We start from the raw sequence: 22,437 nt of genomic DNA on the forward strand, positions 1-22,437 counted from the left end.
AACAAACAAGATTATCCTTTGTACACAGCTATAAATGGGATCTGAGTAAAACGTACTATTTACACCTCCAGTTTTGTTTTTTTTGTTTCCAATACAGAGATCTCATTTTCTAAATAATTAAAAAATTAAAACATTTTTTTGTTTGCTATCAGACAGTTTCAAATGGCAGTATGTGTTTTTATGTTAAATAAATTAATATTAGTTTACTCTAAAATATATCGTTAAATATCATCACTAAAATCCCTGTGCCAACAACAACAAGATAATTGAAATATATCTATCTATATATATATATATATATATATATATATATATATATATATATATATATGTATATATATATATATATATATATACAGTTCAGACCAAAAGTTTGGACACACCTTCTCACTTAAAGATTTTTCTGTATTTTCATGACTATGAAAATTGTACATTCACACTGAAGGCATCAAAACTATGAATTAACACATGTGGAATTATATACTTAACAAAAAAGTGTGAAAAAACTGAAATTATGTGTTATATTCTAGGTTCTTCAAAGTAGCCACCTTTTGCTTTGATGACTGCTTTGCACTCTCTTGGCATTCTCTTGATGAGCTTCAAGAGGTAGTCACCGGCAATGGTCTTCCAACAATCTTGAAGGAGTTCCCAGAGATGCTTAGCACTTGTTGGCCCTTTTGCCTTCACTCTGCGGTCCAGTTCACCCCAAACCATCTCGATTGGGTTCAGGTCTGGTGATTGTGGAGGCCAGGTCATCTGGTGTAGCACCCCATCACTCTCCTTCTTGGTCAAATAGCCCTTACACTGCCTGGATGTGTGTTTGGGGTCATTGTCCTGTTGAAAAATAAATGATGGTCCAACTAAACGCAAACCGGATGGAATTAGCATGCCGCTGCAAGATGCTGTGGAAGCCATGCTGGTTCAGTATGCCTTCAATTTTGAATAAATCCCCAACAGTGTCACCAGCAAAGCACCCCCACATCATCAAAGCTCCTCCTCCATGCTTCACGGTGGGAACCAGGCATGTAGTGTCCATCCGTTCACCTTTTCTGCGTCGCACAAAGACACGGCAGTTGGAACCAAAGATCTCAAATTTGGACTCATCAGACCAAATTCCACAGATTTCCACTGGTGTAATGTCCATTCCTTGTGTTCTTTAGCCCAAACAAGTCTCTTCTGCTTGTTGCCTGTCCTTAGCAGTGGTTTCCTAGCAGCTATTTTACCATGAAGGCCTGCTGCACAAAGTCTCCTCCTAACAGTTGTTGTAGAGATGTGTCTGCTGCTAGAACTCTGTGTGGCATTGACCTGGTCTCTAATCTGCGCTGCTGTTAACCTGTGATTTCTGAGGCTGGTGACTTGGATAAACATCCTCAGAAGCAGAGGTGACTCTTGGTCTTCCTTTCCTGGGGCGGTCCTCATGTGAGCCAGTTTCTTTGTAGCGCTTGATGGTTTTTGCCACTGCACTTGGGGACACTTTCAAAGTTTTCCCAATTTTCGGACTGACTGACCTTCATTTCTTAAAATAATGATGGCCACTCGGTTTTCTTTACTTAGCTGCTTTTTTCTTGCCATAATACAAATTCTAATTCAGTAGGACTATCAGCTATGTATCCACCAGACTTCTGCTCAATGCAACTGATGGTCCCAACCCCATTTATAAGCCAAGAAATCCCACTTATTAAACCTGACAAGGCACACATGTGAAGTGAAAACCATTCCCGGCGACTACCTCTTGTAGCTCATCAAGAGAATGCCAAGAGTGTACAAAGCAGTCAGCAAAGCAAAAGGTGGCTACTTTGAAGAACCTAGAATATAATAATTTTTTGTTAAGTATATAATTGCACATGTGTTAATTCATAGTTTTGATGCCTTCAGTGTGAATGTACAATTTTCATAGTCATGAAAATACAGAAAAATCTTTAAATGAGAAGGTGTGTCCAAACTTTTGGTCTGTACTGTATATATAACAGAGTTTTTTAACATAAAAAAATCAGTCATGGGGCAAAAAATTTGATGGTAAAAAATTAGGAACATAAAGAAAATTTGACAACAGCATTTTGCTACCTAATCTGAGAGTAGCATAATGTAGGAGTAGAGACTGTGTCACTAACTGGACTGCTTGCTGTAGTTTTAATAAAATCCCTGTTTTATCAGCAGGAGATTATCACCAGAGGACTAGTAAACCTGCTGCCAGGTAGTCCAACCACACCCCCATCACTGATTGGCAGGCTTCTGCCTACAGCGCACAGAAAGTTGCCAATCAGTGGTGTGGGCGGGGTTATGAAGAGCTCAACAGTTCAAAGATCCGCTATATCTGCAGCAGATAAAACTGCTTAATAAAAACTGCGGCAGCAGTAAGAGATATATCACTGGAATCAGGGTCCTGTCTATACATCATGCTCCTTTCAGATAATGTAACAAAAACCTGGTGACAGATTCCCTTAAAGAACAATAATCTGTATAATCCACATTGAGTGGGAAAAGTCACACAAATTTATGGTTAATGTATCCATTTAACTCTGCTAGCATAGTGGCTGTTTTATAAAATTCTTCCGGTTCCAGTCTTGCTTATTTTTAAGTTGCGAACCATCAGAGGCCTGATTTTTCAGCAGATTCATGTGTATCCAGAAAAAGGGTAAACAAATACAGTGTACAGGACCCAACTACTTATGCAACATTTCTGAATCTACAGTGTTTTCCTTGACAGAATGGATCATTGACTATGTAAAGGAGAAGACCTGCTCAATATTGAGAGCACCCCAGAAGATCTTATTTCTCTTGTTCTCTTCACAGTTGTAGACCCTCTGCACAATTTTACAGTGCAGCATTTTCAACATATTCAGGGTTTCATTGGATGAATGGTCTTAGAATTACTCAAATTAAAGACAACAATGGTCCATTCATTTAGCTTCCTACAAGGCAATGGGACTCTAGGCCACAATCTTGTAGAATGTAGCTTGAGATCTTGTGCAAATGTACGATATTAGTTCCCAGGGCTAAAACGCGTCTTTATCTGGGTAATGTTCTCATTTACAAGTGAACACTTCTGTTCTTTCACTGCACGTGTTACATTTCACGTAGCAGCACCAGTGGAATTTACAGTTACATTGCCAGACGCGAGAGTACTGATGGGTATTGTACCCTCTCCCACAGCACATTAAATCACAGCCACTCGTGTGTTGGGCTGTCTTGTTGCACATTCGACCCTGCGTGCCCACACTGCCTGATATCGGGTCTTCATCACAATAATTTGGAGATTTTTCTATATACACCAAGTCTGTGTCCATTGGTTTGCGATACGACAGAGGCTTTTTGATTTTGAGGAACATTGGTCTCTTATTTCTGCTGGCACGAACCGGCTCAACGTGAACAGCTTCACTATATTTGTCCTTCAAGAGAAATCCTATTTCTCTGAACTTTGGCAGTGTGGTCCAGCATGTTTTTGTCGTACAAGAACCCGATACTCCATGACACTTACACTCCAGTTTCATGTTTTCCTCCAGGACCTGCAAAAAACAAAATAACAAAAAAAATTAGTAAAACTTTTTAGCTAAGGAAATATTAAGGTCATTACTAAGTAGTCTACTAAAAAGCTTCTCGAAAAATGTCAAGCAGACATGTCATGATACTCATATTGGCAGGAATTCGCCAACTGGGACACCACCCAATGTTTGAGTGATCAATGAAGAGGAGCAAAAACCTGTCAAGAAAACAAATGGAGTTACAGACACCTGTGACATCTACTCATATAATGTTAGAACTTTTATTAATTTCAAGGAAATATGGAATGCATGCATATTCATGTTTGCATGAAACCTAGCATCGGGACTAGAAATGATCGAATCAATAAGATGCAAACTGAATTAGAGTCGAATTTCCTGAAATCCACAGATCCTGGTGCATTCGATTTGCATGATTTGGCAGAAAATAACCATCATCATTTTACACATTTCAGAAGGGGGAACGTGGCAGTGGAGTGGACAGGACCACCTAATATGATAAGCTAATAACCTTTTCAAATTTTTACCTCTTTTTTACACATAATGCCACCAAGGTGAACCTGCCGACATTTACTAATGGACATTGAGTATTTGGCATATTATTCATACTCTCTTTTCCACTATGGATTAAAGGAATAATTTGCCTCAAACTACACATCTGTCCCGCTATTAAAACTGCAGGTCTTTTCATTGTAAGCATTTTTATGAATCATGTCCTGATCTGTTCCTTGGCCAATCTTTTTTTTACCTTGGGAATACATCACAATTGTACCTATAATTAAAGATTAATATATGTTGTGAGATTATTACTTCTGTGTAATCAATAAAATAGTTAACTTTTTAGCTTAATCTTGACTCCAGGTCCTCCTTTTTAACATCCCTAACAAATCCAGTTTAAACTAGCAACAATGATCTACAAGGATGTATCCATAATCTGTCTCCTCCGTATATCTCTGAACTATTCTACCAATACTTCCCCACACGTTATCTCTGGTCCTCACAAGACCTCTTTCTCTCCTCTGCTTTAGTATGTTTCTCATCCAATCACCTTCAAGATTTTTCCTGAGCATGCCCAAATCCTCTGGAATTCTGCCTCCAAACAAGTCCGATTATTTCCCACACTTGGAACCTTCAGATGCAACCTGAAAACTCATGTCTTCAGGAAAGTGCCTACTGCCTGCAATAACCCAGCTGTCACCTAGCCACAACCGGAGCTGCTGTCTCCTCCCCATTACCCTGTAGGCTCTCCCCTCTCTACCAGTCTGTCATTGTTAGTTTGTTCAATGCAATTTATATATGTATATTGTATGTAAACCCTTTTTACATGTACCACACCATTGAATCAATGGTACTTTAAAAGTACAGTGGGTACGGAAAGTATTAAGACGCTTTTATATTTTTCACTCTTTGTTTCATTGCAGCCATTTAGTAAATTCAAAAAAGTTCATTTTTTTCTCATTAATGTACACTCTGCACCCCATCTTGACTGAAAAAAAAGAAATGTAGAAATTTTTGCAAATTTATTAAAAAAGAAAAACTGAAATATCACATGGTCATAAGTATTCAGACCCTTTGCTCAGTATTGAGTAGAAGCACCTTTTGAGCTAGAACAGCCATGAGTCTTCTTGGGAATGATGCAACAAGTTTTTCACGCCTGGATTTTGGGATCCTCTGCCATTCTTCCTTGCAGACACTTTCCAGTTCCATCAGGTTGGATGGTGAACGTTGGTATACAGCCATTTTCAGGTCTCTCCAGAGATACTCAAATGGGTTTTGGTCAGGGCTCTGGCTGGGCCAGTCAATAAGTTATTCTGAAGCCACTCCTTTGTTATTTTAGCTGTGTGCCTAGGGTCATTGTCTTGTTGGGAGGTGAACCTTCAGCCAACTCTGAGGTCCAAAGCACTCTGGAAGATGTTTTCATCCAGGATATCTCTGTACTTGGCCGCATTCATGTTTCCTTCAATGACAACCAGTCTTCCTGTCCCTGCAGCTGAAAAACACCCCCATAGCATGATGCTGCCACCACCATGTTTCACTGTAGGGATTGTTTTGGGTAGGTCATGAGCAGTGCCTGGTTTTCTCCACACATACCGCTTAGAATTATCACCAAAAAGGTCTACCTTCATCTCATCAGACCAGAGATCTTATTTCTCATAGTCTGGGAGTCCTTCATATGTTTTTTAGCAAACTCTATGCAGGCTTTCATATGTCTTGCACTGAGGAGAGGCTTCCTGTGGGCCAGTCTGCCATAAAGGCCCAACTGGTGGAGGGCTGCAGTGATAGTTGACTTTGTGGAACTTTCTCCCATCTCCCTATGCATCTCTGGAGCTCAACCACAGTGATCTTGGGGTTTTTCCGTACCTCTCTCACCAAGGCTCGTCTCCCACGATTGCTCAGTTTGTCTGGATGGCCATGTCTAGGAAGACTTCTGGTGGTCCCAAACTTCTTTCATTTAAGGATTATGGAGGCCGCTGTGCTCTTAGGAACATTGAGTACTGCAGAAATTCTTTTGAAACCTTGGTCAGATCTGTGCCTTCCTACAATTCTGTCTCTGAGCTCCTTGGCCAGTTCCTTTGGCCTCATGATTCTCATTTGGTCTGACATGCACTGTGAGCTGTGAAGTCTTATATAGACAGGTGTGTGCCTTTCCAAATCAAGTCCTATCAGTTTAATTAAACACAGCTGGACTCCAATGAAGGAGTAGAACCATCTCAACGAGGATCACAAGGAAATGCATGTGACTTAAATATGAGCGGCTGAGCAAAGGGTCTTAATACTTATGACCATGTGATATTTCAGTTTTTCTTTTTAAATAAATTTGCAAACATTTCTACATTTGTTTTTTTTCAGTCAAGATGGGGTGCAGAGTGTACATTAATGAGAAAAAATTGAACTTTTTTGAATTTACCAAATGTCTGCAATGAAACAAAGAGTGAAAAATTTGAAGGGGTCTGAATACTTTCCATACCCACTGTAAATAATAATATCATACGATGTTCAAAATGAGTATGTTTGCCATTTTTTACATTTTATTATTGTTACTTTTAATAATATTATATCAGTCTGGCTTGATGTGATTTAAAATAAAAGGAAACAAAGAAAAAGCAAATCTTAGTGCTTTCCAGCCAGAATCCAAGTACTCAGTGGAGCTGCTAATTGAAACTGTCAATATATTGTCTATCCATTCATGTGTGCCTAACGCGCCTCTTCCAAACAGTGTAAATTTCCTATTAACGTATTTCGTTAGCAGTCAAGCTGCAGACAATGGTGATGCTCTGATGGAATAAACAGTTTGATTGGAAAAAGCTGAGTGTGCTGGTCAAGTGGATCAACAAGCGAAAGAGCCCGCCGTCCATGGAGCTCCTATATCACACAATATGCCAGCTGACTCAGGAGCTCGGTGAGCTCAGAGCATTCCGGGTGTCTCATACCTGGCAAAGGACCACTGTGTGGATTTGGTGTCCCTTCTAAACCAATTATTTGCCAAACCTTTTTATCATGAACCCAGACAGGTTATGTGTCTATTTTCTTCCCTGTTCTACTAAATGTTGTATTTGGCCGAAATATTTATATAAATCAAACTGTATAAAATGGAGCACATTGCAAAGGGAAGAGATATTATGCTATAGTCTTATATCCAAGACTATATGCTATACTTATATTATACAATAATATTCTAGACTATGTAATTTATGATGCTAGTATACTCAATATTGCATTATACAATACTGTATAGTAACACAATATTTTGCAATACAATAAAATAGTAAAATAATACTATTCTACGTTAGGCTATACATTACTATTGTATTCAATATTCTAGACCAGACCTCAGGCTGTTCCGGACTGAGACAGCCGAATGCCTAAAAACGGGCCACACCATGCCCTTTGCCGTCCACGTCCAGAACAGATAAGACATCTATCTGCGTCCTCGGGACTGAGAGAGCAGATGCATTTCGTCTGCTGTTGCAGAGAGTCAGTGCACTGGAGACTGGAGCAGAGTGCCGGGGAAATAGGAGCGGGGCGAGTATGTGCTCTTTTGTTTGAGTATTGGATATCTGCCTGTACATAGGAAGCTATGTGAGGGCTTATTCTGAATATAGTGAACTATGTGGGGGTTCCCACTGTATATAGCAGGCTATGTGGAGGCTTGTACGGTATATTAAGGACTATATGGGGGCTTATACTGTATATAGGTTGCTCATACTGTATATAGGTGGGTATTGGGGGGCTCAAACTGTATAAAGAGAGGCTATATGGAGGCTCATACTGTATAAAGAGATGCTATGTGGGGGCTCATACTTTATATAGGAGGCTATGTGAGGGCACATACTGTGCATAGAGGGCTATGTGGGGCTCATAATGTATATATGGAGTTATGTGGAGGCTCACTGTATACAGGGGCTATGTGGGGGCTCATACTATATATAGGGGTACTGTGTGGGAGCTCATACTGTATATTGGGGGTGCTATGTGGGGGCTTATACTGTATACTTTAATATACAATAATATTCTAGATTACTATACTATTCAATTGTATTCTGGATCATGATATACTATATCATACCACGGTATTTCAAGATTTTACTATACTGTATTAATATTATTCTAGATTATATTACATTGTGCAATAATCTTCTAGAGGTTGCCAAACTTTAATAAACAATATTATTCTAGACTATAATAAAGTATTTAATATTGTTTTACAATATATTATAAAATTACAATATAGTAGGTGCAAAATAGGGGGAAATATAGCATCAACAGGCACATGAATGTCTGGTTCCATTGAGATGGTCCATTTAGGTAAATTTGGAAAAGGTTGGGGTTGCTGGAAAGATGTTTGGGTAACAAATTCTACAGACATCGGTCATCGCTGGAAAAAGTGTTCATGGTGGTCTGGCCCAGATGGAAAAGACAGTAAAAGTGAATGACTCCAATGTCATTTGATTGAAAGGGAATCTGTCAAGCGATTCATGCTGACTAAACCACAGTATAAATCATGCTGCCCGTGGTTTGGGCAGGATGAATTGCCGGACAGGGTCCCCAGGGTACTACTGTATTGTCATGATCTCGTGGTAACAATGGTCTTTGTGGGGGATTTTATTCACTAATAATATGGTAAAATTATTAAGTTGTTATGTATTGACAATGAAAGTAGACATGGTGTTGCAGTATTATTTAGGAATTGTATAATGGTATCTGTCATGCTCGAAGGTGGTGTACGTGGTTCGTGGACCCACTGTGCCATGGGACCAGGCTTGCCTGGGATGGGCGTAGCTAAGAGGCTTTCTGGTGTTCACTGGAGCTCCAGATGGTGTAGTCCGGCTTGACCTGCAGGTATCCGCCAGGTTCCCCTCCTTGGCAGTCCTGGTACGCAAGCTGCTCATCCCAGGGCTCATTTCGCTGGATGGGACACGGGATTGAAGTCACAGACAGGAAGGACTCAGCGATTGTTCTTGTCTCGTTCTTGTTCAGGCACAGATTTTTGGTAAACTGTTCAGGTATGTGGTGTCACGGTTTGGATACCACCAAAGTGGCCACAGAATCGCGTACACAATATACTAGACTAATGAGACTACACAGGATAAGGAAATAACTATAACAGACAAAGGACGGGGTACCTGGCAGCATACAGTTTCACACACCAACATCACTAACAAATTAACTATAGGAGTTGCTCAAGCACAGCTATTTTCTGGAAGCCATCTTGCAGGTGTACACTTTTACTAAATGCATCACAGCCAATGTGCACTGATCTTTTAGGAGAAGGGGGGTGCTTGCGTACTAGGCACACTGCCAGAAACCTCTGCTGCGAGTGCAGGAGAAGGGGTAGGAGTGTGAAGATGCCCCTGTGGCCAGTGAGATGAGTATGTCGGCATCCCCACATGGAGAGAGCAGAAGAACAGACAATGCCAGCAATGGCAATTGATGTTACAGTACTCCCCCTTTAAGCCCCCTCTTCTTCAAGCCTGAGTGGACTCCATGCAGAGAAGATGGAGCCAGATTCTTCTTCCTGAACTCCCACGACCTCTCATCAGGACCACATTTTCTCTAAGCCACTGGAAGAAAGGTTACATCTCCCACCTTCTTGGTCAGGATGCTTCTCACTGTCTGGACACCCTCGGAGCAGAATGGAGTAGGTTTAGGAACAGGAACCTTGAATTGCTGAGTCTCTTTTAGCCGGGTAAAACTAGCTATCCCCTGGTCAGTAACAAGTAGAGGCTCGGAAGATGCTTCTGCCTTATTGTTCTCATCTTGGAACTAGAAGTTACCTTCTCCGGGTCAATCTTCAAATTGGTCTCACTGAGGATACATCCTTGAGGCGAGGGGTTTTCAGGAAACAGGCCATTGGAACAATCACCTGGTGGAGACAATGGCAACACTGGTGGACCAACTGGAAGTATAGGAACCAGGCACCTCTCATGACACAACTGTCTCCAATGAAGCACTTCACCGGAGCTCCAGTCTAGCACAGGCTCATGAGTTCTCAGCCATGGAAGACCTAGTAGAAGTGGGTGAAAAATATCAGACTGCACAAAAAAACGATTTTCTCCAAATGCAGTGCTCCTATCTAGAACTCTACAGGTTCCGTGATGACCTGAAAAAATTTGGATAGGTCCTTTCCTTCAAAGAATGATACTCGAAATGGGTTCTGGAGGCATCAGATGGGAATCTAATACTGATCTGCCAGCTGTAAGAAATATCCCAGCAAACCGGAGTCAAGATAGGCTGTTTCGCTGAATCGGGTACCTACACAGGCCACGGATACGTTCAAAGTCAGTGGTAAAGATTCTCCTATCTTACAACAGAAAAATGTTTCTTTCTCCACTTACAGTATGCATCATTTCATCTTCTCCCCCTTGAGCTTGAATTCATCATTCACTCAGACATACTGCACATCTAAAATTCATTGTGACAAACAAGATGGACTGACAGCTCAAAGAGGGATCAGGTTTCAGCTTTGAAACCTCTAGTGGTGAAGGATAGAAGGATTGGTGAAGGCTGACAAGAAATAAAGAGACACAAGGAGACTGAGCTGCTTTTAAGTGTTTTATCTCACCCCAGAGCTGGATACACAGCTTCACTGCTCACTAATGTTGTAGAATATCCTCAATACTGCCTCTGAGGATGTGCTACAAGTAGGGAAGGGAGCTGAATCTCCTCTTCTGCATGTGAGCAGCTAATTTGGAGCAGAGGTCAAGGAAAACTAACAATTAGTGATGGAACATACAGGGGGGAAATTGCTGGTACTTGTAAAATACAAGTCATCCAAATGCCAGAAATAGTTTTACTACTCTTGACAGCTAATGACAAATAATTTTGAAAAGTCTTCTGAAATGATAGGTATGCTGTTATGACTGTATGGGGGAAATATTTATCTCTGTATGGTAGTATTATTCTGATAGCTAACAAACCCCTAGAAGAGCTAGAGATCATCACAGCTCAATCTAACCTTATTGTTGGTACAATAAATTGGAGACATAATTTTAATTTTTCCAGGACCACAGCCTTGTTTGGTGTCTTCACCAATCCTTAGACTATAGGGGTTTCCTTTTAGGGGGAAAGGCAGGAAGTGTTTAAATTAGAATAGTATTAAATGCCTTTATACCTCTAACTATGCACTCTGAAACACACCGGACAAACACAGTTAAAAAATAACACTTAAGGGGAACTTGTCACCAGATTTTTCCTTTTTAAACTAAAAGCACCACCTTTAAGCCATCTTACACATGACTCCAAGCGAGCAATGAAAATACCTTATAGAAATCTCCTGCGCTCTATGCTAATCGATGTGGTCCAGCCTGATGGATGTCACAGGTCGGTCTTCCACATCACCTCTCTCCCCGCAATTGCTGGCCCTCCTGTCTTGATGAACATGAATTACATCTCCAACGTTATCCACCGAGAGCTGCCAATCTAAGTTATGTGCAGTTGAAGCTTAGGCCTGAGTCCAGACTAACATCCTTTAATTGTCATGCGCTGGCTTAACTTCTGGGTCATCGGCTTCGTCAGGAGGGCAGAGTGAAGCATGCCTGCGCTGGTCTGTGCTTCAATTGCTCAGGCTTCAGATTTGCAGCGCTGGTAGGGTGACATAGGAGATGTCAACCAAGGCCATCAAGACAGGAGGACCGGCGATTATGGGGAAAGAGGAGGCACTGAACCAGAAATGCGGCACCCATCGGACTGGACCATGACGATTAGCATACATCTCAGGAAAATAATAAAATGTATTTTTATTAATCTGTCGGGGAGCTAGAGGTTTATACCCAGATAGCTGATAGATATGTAAACGCACCGGACAGGAGCCAAAGACCTTACCCACATTCCCACCCCTATGCACCTAGAGCTACTTACACCAAAACTTCAAATGCTGATTAAAAAACAACCACGGTATGGATTTCTTCACTGATGGTATCTATTTAAATTGTATAAAAGTGCTATATGGCCATGCATTTACTTTAACATGCCAAATTGTTATCACAGGATCTCTTTTAAAAAAAATTCAGAACAGTGGTGAAAAAAAAAATTGGATTTGTGCCACCATTTTCTTAAACCCATAACTTTTTTCTTTTTCTGTTGATGGAGCTTGTTTTTGGACTGTAATTTTTATTGTTACCACTTTTGAATACATAGGATGTTTTATTACCCTGTATAGCTTTTTGGGGGAAGTTTGAAGACCAAAAAACAGCAATTCTGGCTTTTACATTTTTACTTATTTTCGTCAATTTTAGTTTTGCTAAACTAGACTTTTAAGGACACAATATCATCTTTTTCATATTTTGGGATTAGAAGTGAAGAAGACCAGTTTTTGTTGGCGTCATTACATTTTGTGCGGTATTGACAACCCATTCATTCTACTGGTAATCATAAGGCAGTTCAAATGAATGGACACACAAATGTTCTGTCTAGTTATAGGTTGGACACTGAAATAAATGTCCTTTGGTGGGCAATGAGCCCAGTCCAACTCTGTTGGCTTCACAATATGAGTGATATGATACTAAAAAGTTACTCATTTTCATTGTTGGATGGGGTTGAGGTCAGGGCTCTGTGATGGTCATGTTCTTTCACAACATACTCCTAGAATCATGTCTTTATAGACCTTGTGCACTGGACACAGTCATGGGGAAAAGAAAAAGGCCTTCTCCAAACTATTCCCACAATGTTGGAAGCTTCAATTGTCGAAAATGTCTTATGCTGAAACATTAAGATTTCTGCTCACTGGAACTAATGGTCTGATGTCGACCCCTCAGAAACAAGCCCCTACCATTATTTCCCCTCCACCAAACTATACAGGTTGCACAATGCAGTCACATTCTCTTGGCATTTTCCCAACTCAGACTCATCCAATGGACTGCCAGATACAGAAGTATAATTCGTCACTCCACGAAACATCATGGGGGAAGCTTTACACCACTCTAACGCTGGACATGATGCCCTTGGTGGGGGTACAATTTTGAGTTGATGTTGATAACAGAGGAGGTCTGGACTCTGCAGTTATGGAGTCAGCAGAGCGTTGGTGACTTTTCTGCCCTCTGCTCCTCAGCACTCGGTGACTCCATTCTGTAACTTTACATGATCTCCACTTCACGGTTGAGTTGCTGTGTTTCCTAAACTTTTCCCCTTTTCAATAATAACATTCAGATTTGATTGTGGAATATATTGCATAGAAGAAATCTTATGAATGGACTTGTTACACCAGTGGCTCTTATTTCAGGCCCAAGCTGGTATCAGTGAGCTCTTTACCACCAGCCGCTTTGCTACATGTTAATAAAGGCAGACGGCATGGCGAGGGACTCGATGTTATACACTGGGGGCAGATGCACTAAATAAAGAACCTAAATGCAATTAGTAGGATATATGCACCAAAACTTTTGTCCATATATTGTAGATCATGTCCAAATACTGTAACAATGCCATGTAGTTCTCCAATAATACTGTTAAAGCAAATAACGGTGCTCAGGTCCTAGTCTTTGTAAATGTTATTTGGTAAAACAAGTTATCACTAATTCACAGGATGGATTGGGAATGGATCCACACCGATATACAGAATGTGGGACCTTTTGACCCCATTAGAATGAAGCGTCAGTGCTCTATTCATTCCCTATGGGGCTGCCAAGTGCTGCATTCATTTTTTTCCGAGAATACATGGAGTAGTGGTTGGACGTCCCACCTACCGTGCCATTTTGTAATGGGGATAAAAGTTTCCCATTGAGGACAAGATTCCCCCACCTACCAAACGGTGCGGACCCAAATGTGGAACATACACTGATCAGCAAGTGGACAGGTGATAACTAGCCTTTACGGGACAGCCCTAATCCAAGTATCAGAACTTTCAAGCCAGTAACAGACACTGCTGTGAATTATGCTGAGACAGCTGGTGAAGAGCCTTAGATAGTGGAAACATAGCACTATTTTTCTCTTTCGCCTACAATGTAATACAGTCTTGGTCAGTAGGGACAGATAATATAAAGAGGATGTCCACTATTTTATAATCTTTTCCAATTGTTCCTATCAGCTATGAACAAGTATATTTCTAATTGTATTTTATTATAATATCATGCTTCTAAACAGGTCAAGTGATTCAACGAGTCTCCATACTGTGTTCTTCTGGTGACTTTCCTTCCGATCAGCTCCAGGTATTGGTTTGGACCAATCATCACGGACCCTTCACAATCTCCACCTGGAGGAAATATGGTGATGATTTACCTGAATTGGCCCCTCTTCCAGTGCCTGGAAGAGGGGCCAATCGGATAGAACGGTAATGGAAGAAAACAGGGTACAAATACATTGAATCACGTAATAGTCAGTGATATGTTGGCTTCAAAACAAAAAATATAATGAAATTCAATAAGAAATATGTTTGTTTGCAGCCATTGGGATTTTAGGTCACACGGGGACAGGTTAAATACTCATGGACAACCCTGTATGAAGGATCCAGGTGTTGACAAGTGGCTTAGAACTTCATGCCTATGTGTATAAAAGGGCATTGAAATGTAATATCTAATAGATATTTTATATATATTATTATCTATTGAAATGCTTCTTAAAAATTCCAGAAATGCTATCTTAGGGTTGGACAATTCCTTGATAATTACCTTTACTGTCTTGACCTGAGAAGAGGGAGTTCAGACACTTCCAATAAACTGTCCTGTACAACATTTCCAACTATGCAACCAAACAGCAACTCAGCCTGAAGCACCAAGCATGAACTTACACGTATACATTCATATCATACTATTTTGAACCTGTCATTTACTGTAGGTCTCGTGAAAGAAACCGGGAGTCATAAATCTTTCTGACGGACAAGGACTTCATGTTATCAATTTCTGTACGTTTCTTTGGTATGTTAATTGAGTATCTATGGAAAATGAGTGAATACTTAGCAATAGTTTGGAGGGGAATTACGATACAACGGGAAGTTTTGCATTTTGAGTATTTGTGCGGGATGCTGGTCAAAAACTTAGGGATGATTTAGAATAAAATCTGCCAACCTGACCAGTCTAAAGGTGGCTGGTGCCCTGTGCAATACCTTCAATTGACACCACCGCTTTGTACCATCACATAACTTCCAAAAAATAAATGAAAATAGAGTTTACAAATAGTCAAATAACATTGCCAATATAATACTGGTCAATCAGAACACTAGAAAATGTAGCTGGATCCAACACAGTATCCTCTCCAAAGGTTTGGCCATCAAGTGTTGACTCCAATGCCATCGTAGTTGGTGATGCCATTTTTAGTAGGGATGAGTTGAACACCCCTAAGGCTGGCAAAAATAAAGCAGCATAACTTGTAAGTAATGGGGTTTGTTGGATGCCATTTGGATTTGTCAAACTTTCTTAGACACATCTTTGAATAGCAAGTGATCAATTCATAAATGGCCCTTTTGATAACCTATTTTTGTTAGAAGAGGGCCCAATGATTAGCTGGTCACAGGGAGGAATGCAGCAGTGAGTGTTACATTTTACTGCAGCGCCTCCGCAGGAGAAATGGAGCATTACACATTGAAATGAACAAACTGTCCACAAAATGCATAGATATGCTGGGTCCTCCAAAGCAAGAGACAAACTTTGTAGCCTCTCTTTGTCTGATAAGGCTCATAGATGAAGATCTGGAACAAGGGACCCCTTATATTGACTCATAATAGGGTTCATAGAATCATAGAAAGTTAGAGTTGGAAGAGACATCAAGGGTCATCGTATCCAACCCCCGGCTCAATGCAGGATTCACTAAACCATCTCAGACAGATGTCTGTGCAGCCTCTGTTTGAAGACTTCCATTGAAGGAGAACTCATCACCTCTCATGGCAGCCTGTTCCACTCATTGATCACCCTCACTGTCAAAAAGTGCAAATGCGAATAATGATGATCCCTCTACACTGTGACATCCCTTCAGATATTTGTAGACAGCTATTAGGTCTCCTCTTAGCCTTCTTTTCTACAATCTAAACATTCCCACATCTTTAGCCACTCGTAGGACATGCTTTGCAGTCCGCTCACCATCCTGGTAGCTCTTCTCTGAACTTGCTCCAGTTTTTCAATGTCTTTTTTTTTAAATGTGGTTCCCTTATAAAATGTAGTGCTTCTTTAAAATGGGTGTTCGAAACCTGACAATTTCTTCAGTAAAAAGCTCTCGCAATCCTTAAGGGGACAAAGAGCCATTTCTATAACTCCTTAAAATAATGGCCACAATCTTCCTTTATCTTAAACAGGTTGCGTCTTCTATATAAACCAGTTCTATTTGTAAGGGAGGAAGAAAATGATGTCCATCAGTAATATTGTGTGCGAACACCCGGAGCAGATAAAAGAACCATGGGGAGAGTTCATCTGCTGACTTTTGTTCTCTTTTATTCCCATCCATAACTTAGGACATTAATGTCTTGTTATCTGCTGCAGTTGAGAAGACCCAGAACCCGAATGTCAGGTCTAACCTTCCTATGTAGTATAACATGGCAGAAGTGTTCTCACATCCTCATAATCTCTCCTAGAGATCTTTTCACGCAGAAACAAAATATTGTGTAAACTCAGGGGTGTCAGCAATTTGTCAAGCAGGGCACATATTCATCCCATTACATCTGTGGAGGAGTACATGCAAAAGTGTGAACAAGATACCTGCAGGAAGATTCCATTGCTAGGAGACTTCCACTGTTTATAGCGAGATGTCTATTCCTGGAGGAGTGTGAGGAGCAGAGAAGAAATATTCTCTTTAAACTTAGGAAATAATACAGTCTGTATGTATCTTGGATCCAGAGGTGGATTATTATAGGACGACACGTCTGATGACTGTAAGCGATGCAGTTAATGATGTCTGAAACATTACCAAAGAGCTCAATTTTTCCTTTTTTATTAGCGAAAAACAGAGAAGCCTAAAACCAAAGGCCAGTGCAGATGACCGTAGATTCTCTCATCCGTGAGAATCGTGCTCATCACGCAAATGACGCTGATTAAACTTTGATCATAGCGTGATCCGATTCTCTCGGATCAGGAAAATATAAAGAAAAATATTCCCCATTTTCTCTATTCTATCAGTCTGTGGAAATCGGACTGCACTTGGATGTTCATCTGAGTGCAGTCCAATGTTTTCCACAGACACCTGGTACCGTCCAGTTTGAAAACTGTTTATACCAGACATGGATTACGGCGTGGGACAGAACGACGGACAAGTGAGGGATATGGCTGTTCATATTTTTGTTTTAATACAGAAGACAAGGGCTTCGGTGGAATTAGGAGTTAGGTGAGTATAATTGTGTTTGTTTATTTTAAATAAAAAGAATTTTAAATGAAAAGTAAAAGTGTGTTTTAGTTTATTTCAAATAAAAACTTTATTCTGGATGTGCCTTTGTTAACCATGTAACTATAGGATTAGCAATTTATAGGTGTCTTATAGACGACTCTCCATTACTAAGCGGTGGGCTTGATGTCACCAGACAATACAAAGGTAACATTAACCCCACAAATATGAACCCCACTTGCCACCTCTACAGGGCAAGTGGGAAGAGCCAGGCAAAGTGTCAGAATTGGTGCATCTAATAGATGTGCCTTTTCAGGGCCGTTGCAGGCAGTTATTTTTAGGCTGAGGGAGGCCAATATCCATGGCCCCTTACTAGCCTGAGAATACCAGCCCCCAGCTGTCTGCTTTAGAAAGGCTGGTTGTCAAAAATGGGGGGGACCCCACATAATTTTTTTTAAATGATTAATTTAAATAATTTAAAAAATGTAGTGTGGGGAACCCTCTATTCTTGATAACCAGCCTTGCTGAAGCTGACAGCTGAGGGTTGCAGCCCCCAGCTGTGAGTTTTGCCTGGCTGGTTATCAAAAATACAGACCTGTTTTTTTAAAAAAAATTATTTATTTATAGCACAGGCGTCGGCTGTTGAATACTCCCAGCAGCAGCAGGCGTAGGCTGATGGGAGCAGTAGTCCCATCAGCTGACCCCAGTGACTGGAGGAAAACTTTATACCTCCGATCATAGCTGTGGGCTCACGCTGTCATTTGACTGTGGGAAATGCGGCTGTCTGACCGGCCGTGATGATTTTACCGCCGATCAGAAGCATTGTTTGCCGCGCTGTCTGTCCACCTGATGTTCGGGGGGGCCGAACCCAAACAGAATCCCGGGCTACCTGGCAAAGTCTGTGTTTGGTGTCTGTGCCTGAACAGTAGGTGTTCGGTACAGAGGCTGAACTTTACCGCTCGGGTTCGCCCATCTCTGTTCATGAAGTATCATATTGATGAGTATAACTAGCATTATTTATCAATTGTAACTAGCTGATAAGGACTACAAAGACAGTTCCATATTTTATAACGAAATCTTCTATTAACACTTTATAGCAGTATAAGTTGTTCTGCGAGAAAGACTTGGGCCAAATCTTAACTATTCCAGTTGTTTAACCCCTTAACGACCAGAGGTATTTTTGATTCTGCATTTTCATTTTTTGCTCCCCTCCTTCCCAGAGCCATTACTTTTTTATGTTTTGTCAAAATGGCCATGTGAGGGCTTGCTTTTTGCGAGACAAGTAGTACATTTGAACGACACCATTGGTTTTAACATATTGTGGACTGGAAAATGGGAAAAAAAATTCCAAGTGCCGTGAAATTGCAAAAAAAAAGTGCAATCCCACAGTTGTTCTTTTTTTTTCCATCTTCAATAAATGCTAAAGCTGACCTGCCTCTATAATTATCCAGGTCATTACGAGTTCATAGACTCCAAACATGTCTAGGTTCTTTTTTATCTAAGTGGTAAAAAAATTTCAAAAGTTTGCAAAAAAAAAAAAAAGTGCCATATTCCGATACCCGTAGCGTCTCCATTTTTTGTGATCTCGGGTTGGGGGAGGGCTTATTTTTTGCATACTGAGCTGATGTTTGTAATGATACCATTTTGATGTAGATGTGATCTTTTGATCGCCCGTTATTATTTTTTAATGCAATGTTGTGGTGACCAAAAAAACGTAATTCTGTCGTTTTTACTTTTTTTCTCGTTACACCGTTTAACGATTGGGTTAATTCTTCTTTTATATTGATAGATCGGATGATTCTGAACGCAGCGATACTAAATATGTGCATTTTTTTTATTATTTTATTTTGAATGGGGCAAACGGGGTTGATTTGAACTTTTATGGTTTTTTTTATATTTTTAAAAACATTTGTTTTTACTTTTTTACTTTTTCCATGCTTTAATAGTCTCCATGGGAGATTAGAAGCTGCACTTGTCCGATCGGATTGTATGTAGCAGAATTGCTCATTTGCTATTCCTACCGACCTCCGGGCGGCGCTCATAGCAATCCTGCAGTGACAACCACAGAGGTCTGCTGGAGACCTCTGGTTTTCATGCCAACCCACTGGTGACCCGCGATCACGTGATGGGGTCACGGATGGGTGTGATTTCCAGAAGCACAAGTTAAATGTCACTGTCAGAGATTGACAGCGACATTTAACTAGATGACAGCCGTGGGTGGATCACGATTCCACCTGCAGCTGTCAGAGGCAAATGTCAGCTTTTCAAAACAGCTGACATGTGCTGGAAAAGATGTGGGAGGGAGTTCGACATCGGCATACTATTACGCTCGATGTCTGTAAGGGGTTAAAGAGTTACAGTAATATTATTACATTTCTTGTACTGATTAACTTAAAGGTACATTTTCAGTCTGATATAATTATAGCAGTTCCGAAGGATTTAACGTAAGATAGAAACAAAATGAGAAAAAACCCTGTTGTAAGTAAAAAGTAGTAGTACATATAAATTACACAGAATACTTAATAAACACTGTTTTTGATTTTTTTTAAAAAAGTGTAAAATCCATCCCACCACAACAAGGTATACCCAAATCGGGATGGTCCTATATTACCTCTAATATTAAAATCTCACCATGTGCCAAAAATGACCTGAATAAGGACTGGAGATTAACTGTGGACACCCAGTGTAATGCTAATTGGTGTGGAGCCACTGTGCCATGGGCCAAGCTTACCCCGGAGGTCAGTGACTAAGTGCCTACTGGGTGTTCACTTGAGCCTTTGGTGGTGAGGATAGGCTGTGCTGCCGGTAGACAACAGGTAACTCCAGGGCAGTCCCTGGGACTGTAGCAGCTGACGGGAGGCTCAGAGGCAAAGGTACGAGATACAGTATGGAGAGACAAAAGTATAATCAGACAGCACGGGTTCACAGTAGAAAGCTGGAATCAGTGATGGAGAAGTCAAAGTGAGCGGGAAAACAGGCCGGGTTTATAACGGGAGACAGAATACGGTGAAATGCATGAACAGGTGCTGGCAGGTTAGGAAACAACATTGGGGCAAAGAATAGTGGAAGGAGCTGCCCAATATAGACCCTACTGGCACAGCGTAGGCCAGAAACTGAATCTATGCAGAACCCAGCAGCGTTAAATTCCTGTAGAGACAGTCCTACACCCCTATGGCCAAATGGAAACCACATGCTGATGCAGCAGGGCCAAGGAGTGCTGCAAAAGGCAAACTCAGCGAGATGGCCTGACACGAGCAGAAGCTGTGCATTGACCACGGTGAGTAGGGCGGCACTGCGGAGGCATGCGATTAAAAGGGCAGCACTATTGTAAAAAAAAATGTTGATGTTTAGCCACCCTACCTGGTGTCCTTCATTTAACTCGTGCCACCTCTTATGCACGGATCGGTGTTCCTTTCCTTCCAAATAGCCCCTGCAGTGACATGGGGAGTGCAGTCGGATGTTTTAACCACACTTCCCATGCCTTTCCTGTACTGTGGGATAGGTAAAGCAGGGAAGGCATGGTATAAGATTTACCAGTGCACTCACCATGGCGGCGCCGTGGCCAACTTGGAAGCAGGAGGAAAGGTTTTGAGCAAAGGAGGCAACAGGAGGCAATCAGAGGGCACCAGGTACAGTGGATATATAAAAAACTGAAGTATGTATAGACACGTTACCATCCCAGAGTGGAGGATCGCTTTAAATTAATGTTGCCAAAAAGTAATAGCATGACGTATCCCATGGAGGGTGAATACTTTTTAAACATAAATGTTAATATTATTAGGTAACTAAATAAATAAACAAATGCAATGTGCTACAGTATATAATATAGAAAATTCCACATCCTACGTACGATTTGGCTTTGGTGTAACATACCCCTCTTAGTCTATGAGCTCATATGACATACTGTGCTGAGTGCAAAGAATCCCGGAGCTACACAGGGGCCGGGATTCTCTTCCTGACTCACTAGGACTGTCTTGGCCAGATGACTCTGCCACAAGGAATGAAAAATGAGCCTCTCTCAGCTGCCATTGTTAAAACCTTGACTTCATTCTTCAGGAAATGCTGCGTCTGACCCATAGATAAAGGCAACTCCCAAATTCTAAATCATTTCATTTTACAAAACCCAGCAGGAAAGAAATACTCTATCACTATCAGGCATGGCTGAATATAAATGAACATTGTTATATAATGTGCTGATGAAAAACGACACTTCCTAGAACTTTTAGAATAAAACAAACACTTTCTATAACTTTTTGTAAAACATTAACACTTCCAATAACTTTCGCTATAAAACGAAAATACTTCCTATAACTTTTGGTATAAAACGAAAACACTTCCTATAACTTTTGATACAAAAGAAACACTTCCTATAACTTTTGATACAAAAGAAACACTTCCTATAAGTTTTGGTATAAGACGAATACTTCCTATAACTTTTGGTATAAAACAAGCACTTTCTATAAGTTTTGGTATAAGACAAACACTTCCTATAACTTTTGGTATAAGACGAATACTTCCTATAACTTTTGGTAAAAAACAAACACTTCCTATAAGTTTTGGTATAAGACAAACACTTCCTATAACTTTTGGTATAAAACAAACACTTCCTATAAGTTTTGGTATAAGATGAACACTTCCTATAACTTTTGGTATAAAACGAACACTTCCTATAAGTTTTGGTATAAGATGAACACTTCCTATAACCTTTGGTATAAAACGAACACTTCCTATAAGTTTTGGTATAAGATGAACACTTCCTATAGCTTTTGGTATAAAACGAACACTTCCTATAAGTTTTGGTATAAGATGAACACTTCCTATAGCTTTTGGTATAAAACGAACACTTTCTATAAGTTTCGGTATAAGATGAACACTTCCTATAGCTTTTGGTATAAAACGAACACTTCCTATAAGTTTTGGTATAAGATGAACACTTCCTATAACTTTGATACAAAAGAAACACTTCCTATAAGTTTTGGTATAAGACGAATACTTCCTATAACTTTTGGTATAAAACAAGCACTTTCTATAAGTTTTGGTATAAGACAAACACTTCCTATAACTTTTGGTATAAGACGAACACTTCCTATAACTTTTAGCATAAAACGAAAACACTTCCTATGACTTTTGGTATAAAACAAACACTTCCTATAAGTTTTGGTATAAGATGAACACTTCCTATATGTTTTGGTATAAAACGAAC

The 22,437-nt window shown here is 40.4% G+C and overlaps 1 protein-coding gene across 1 annotated transcript in view; it reads right to left on the reverse strand.

Annotated features, from left to right (window-relative positions):
- Positions 1 to 1,910: 1,910 nt before the first annotated feature.
- Positions 1,911 to 22,437, reverse strand: part of LOC143788249 (protein Wnt-7a) — a 61,928-nt gene continuing 41,401 nt past the window's right edge. The window contains exon 4 of the mRNA XM_077277771.1: positions 1,911 to 3,506. Coding sequence (XP_077133886.1) covers positions 3,027 to 3,506 — 480 coding nt within the window. The 3' untranslated portion in view covers positions 1,911 to 3,026. The remainder of the gene's footprint in view (positions 3,507 to 22,437) is intronic.

Source organism: Ranitomeya variabilis, chromosome 8 (genome assembly GCF_051348905.1).
Source record: "Ranitomeya variabilis isolate aRanVar5 chromosome 8, aRanVar5.hap1, whole genome shotgun sequence".
NCBI classification, from domain to species: domain Eukaryota; kingdom Metazoa; phylum Chordata; class Amphibia; order Anura; family Dendrobatidae; genus Ranitomeya; species Ranitomeya variabilis.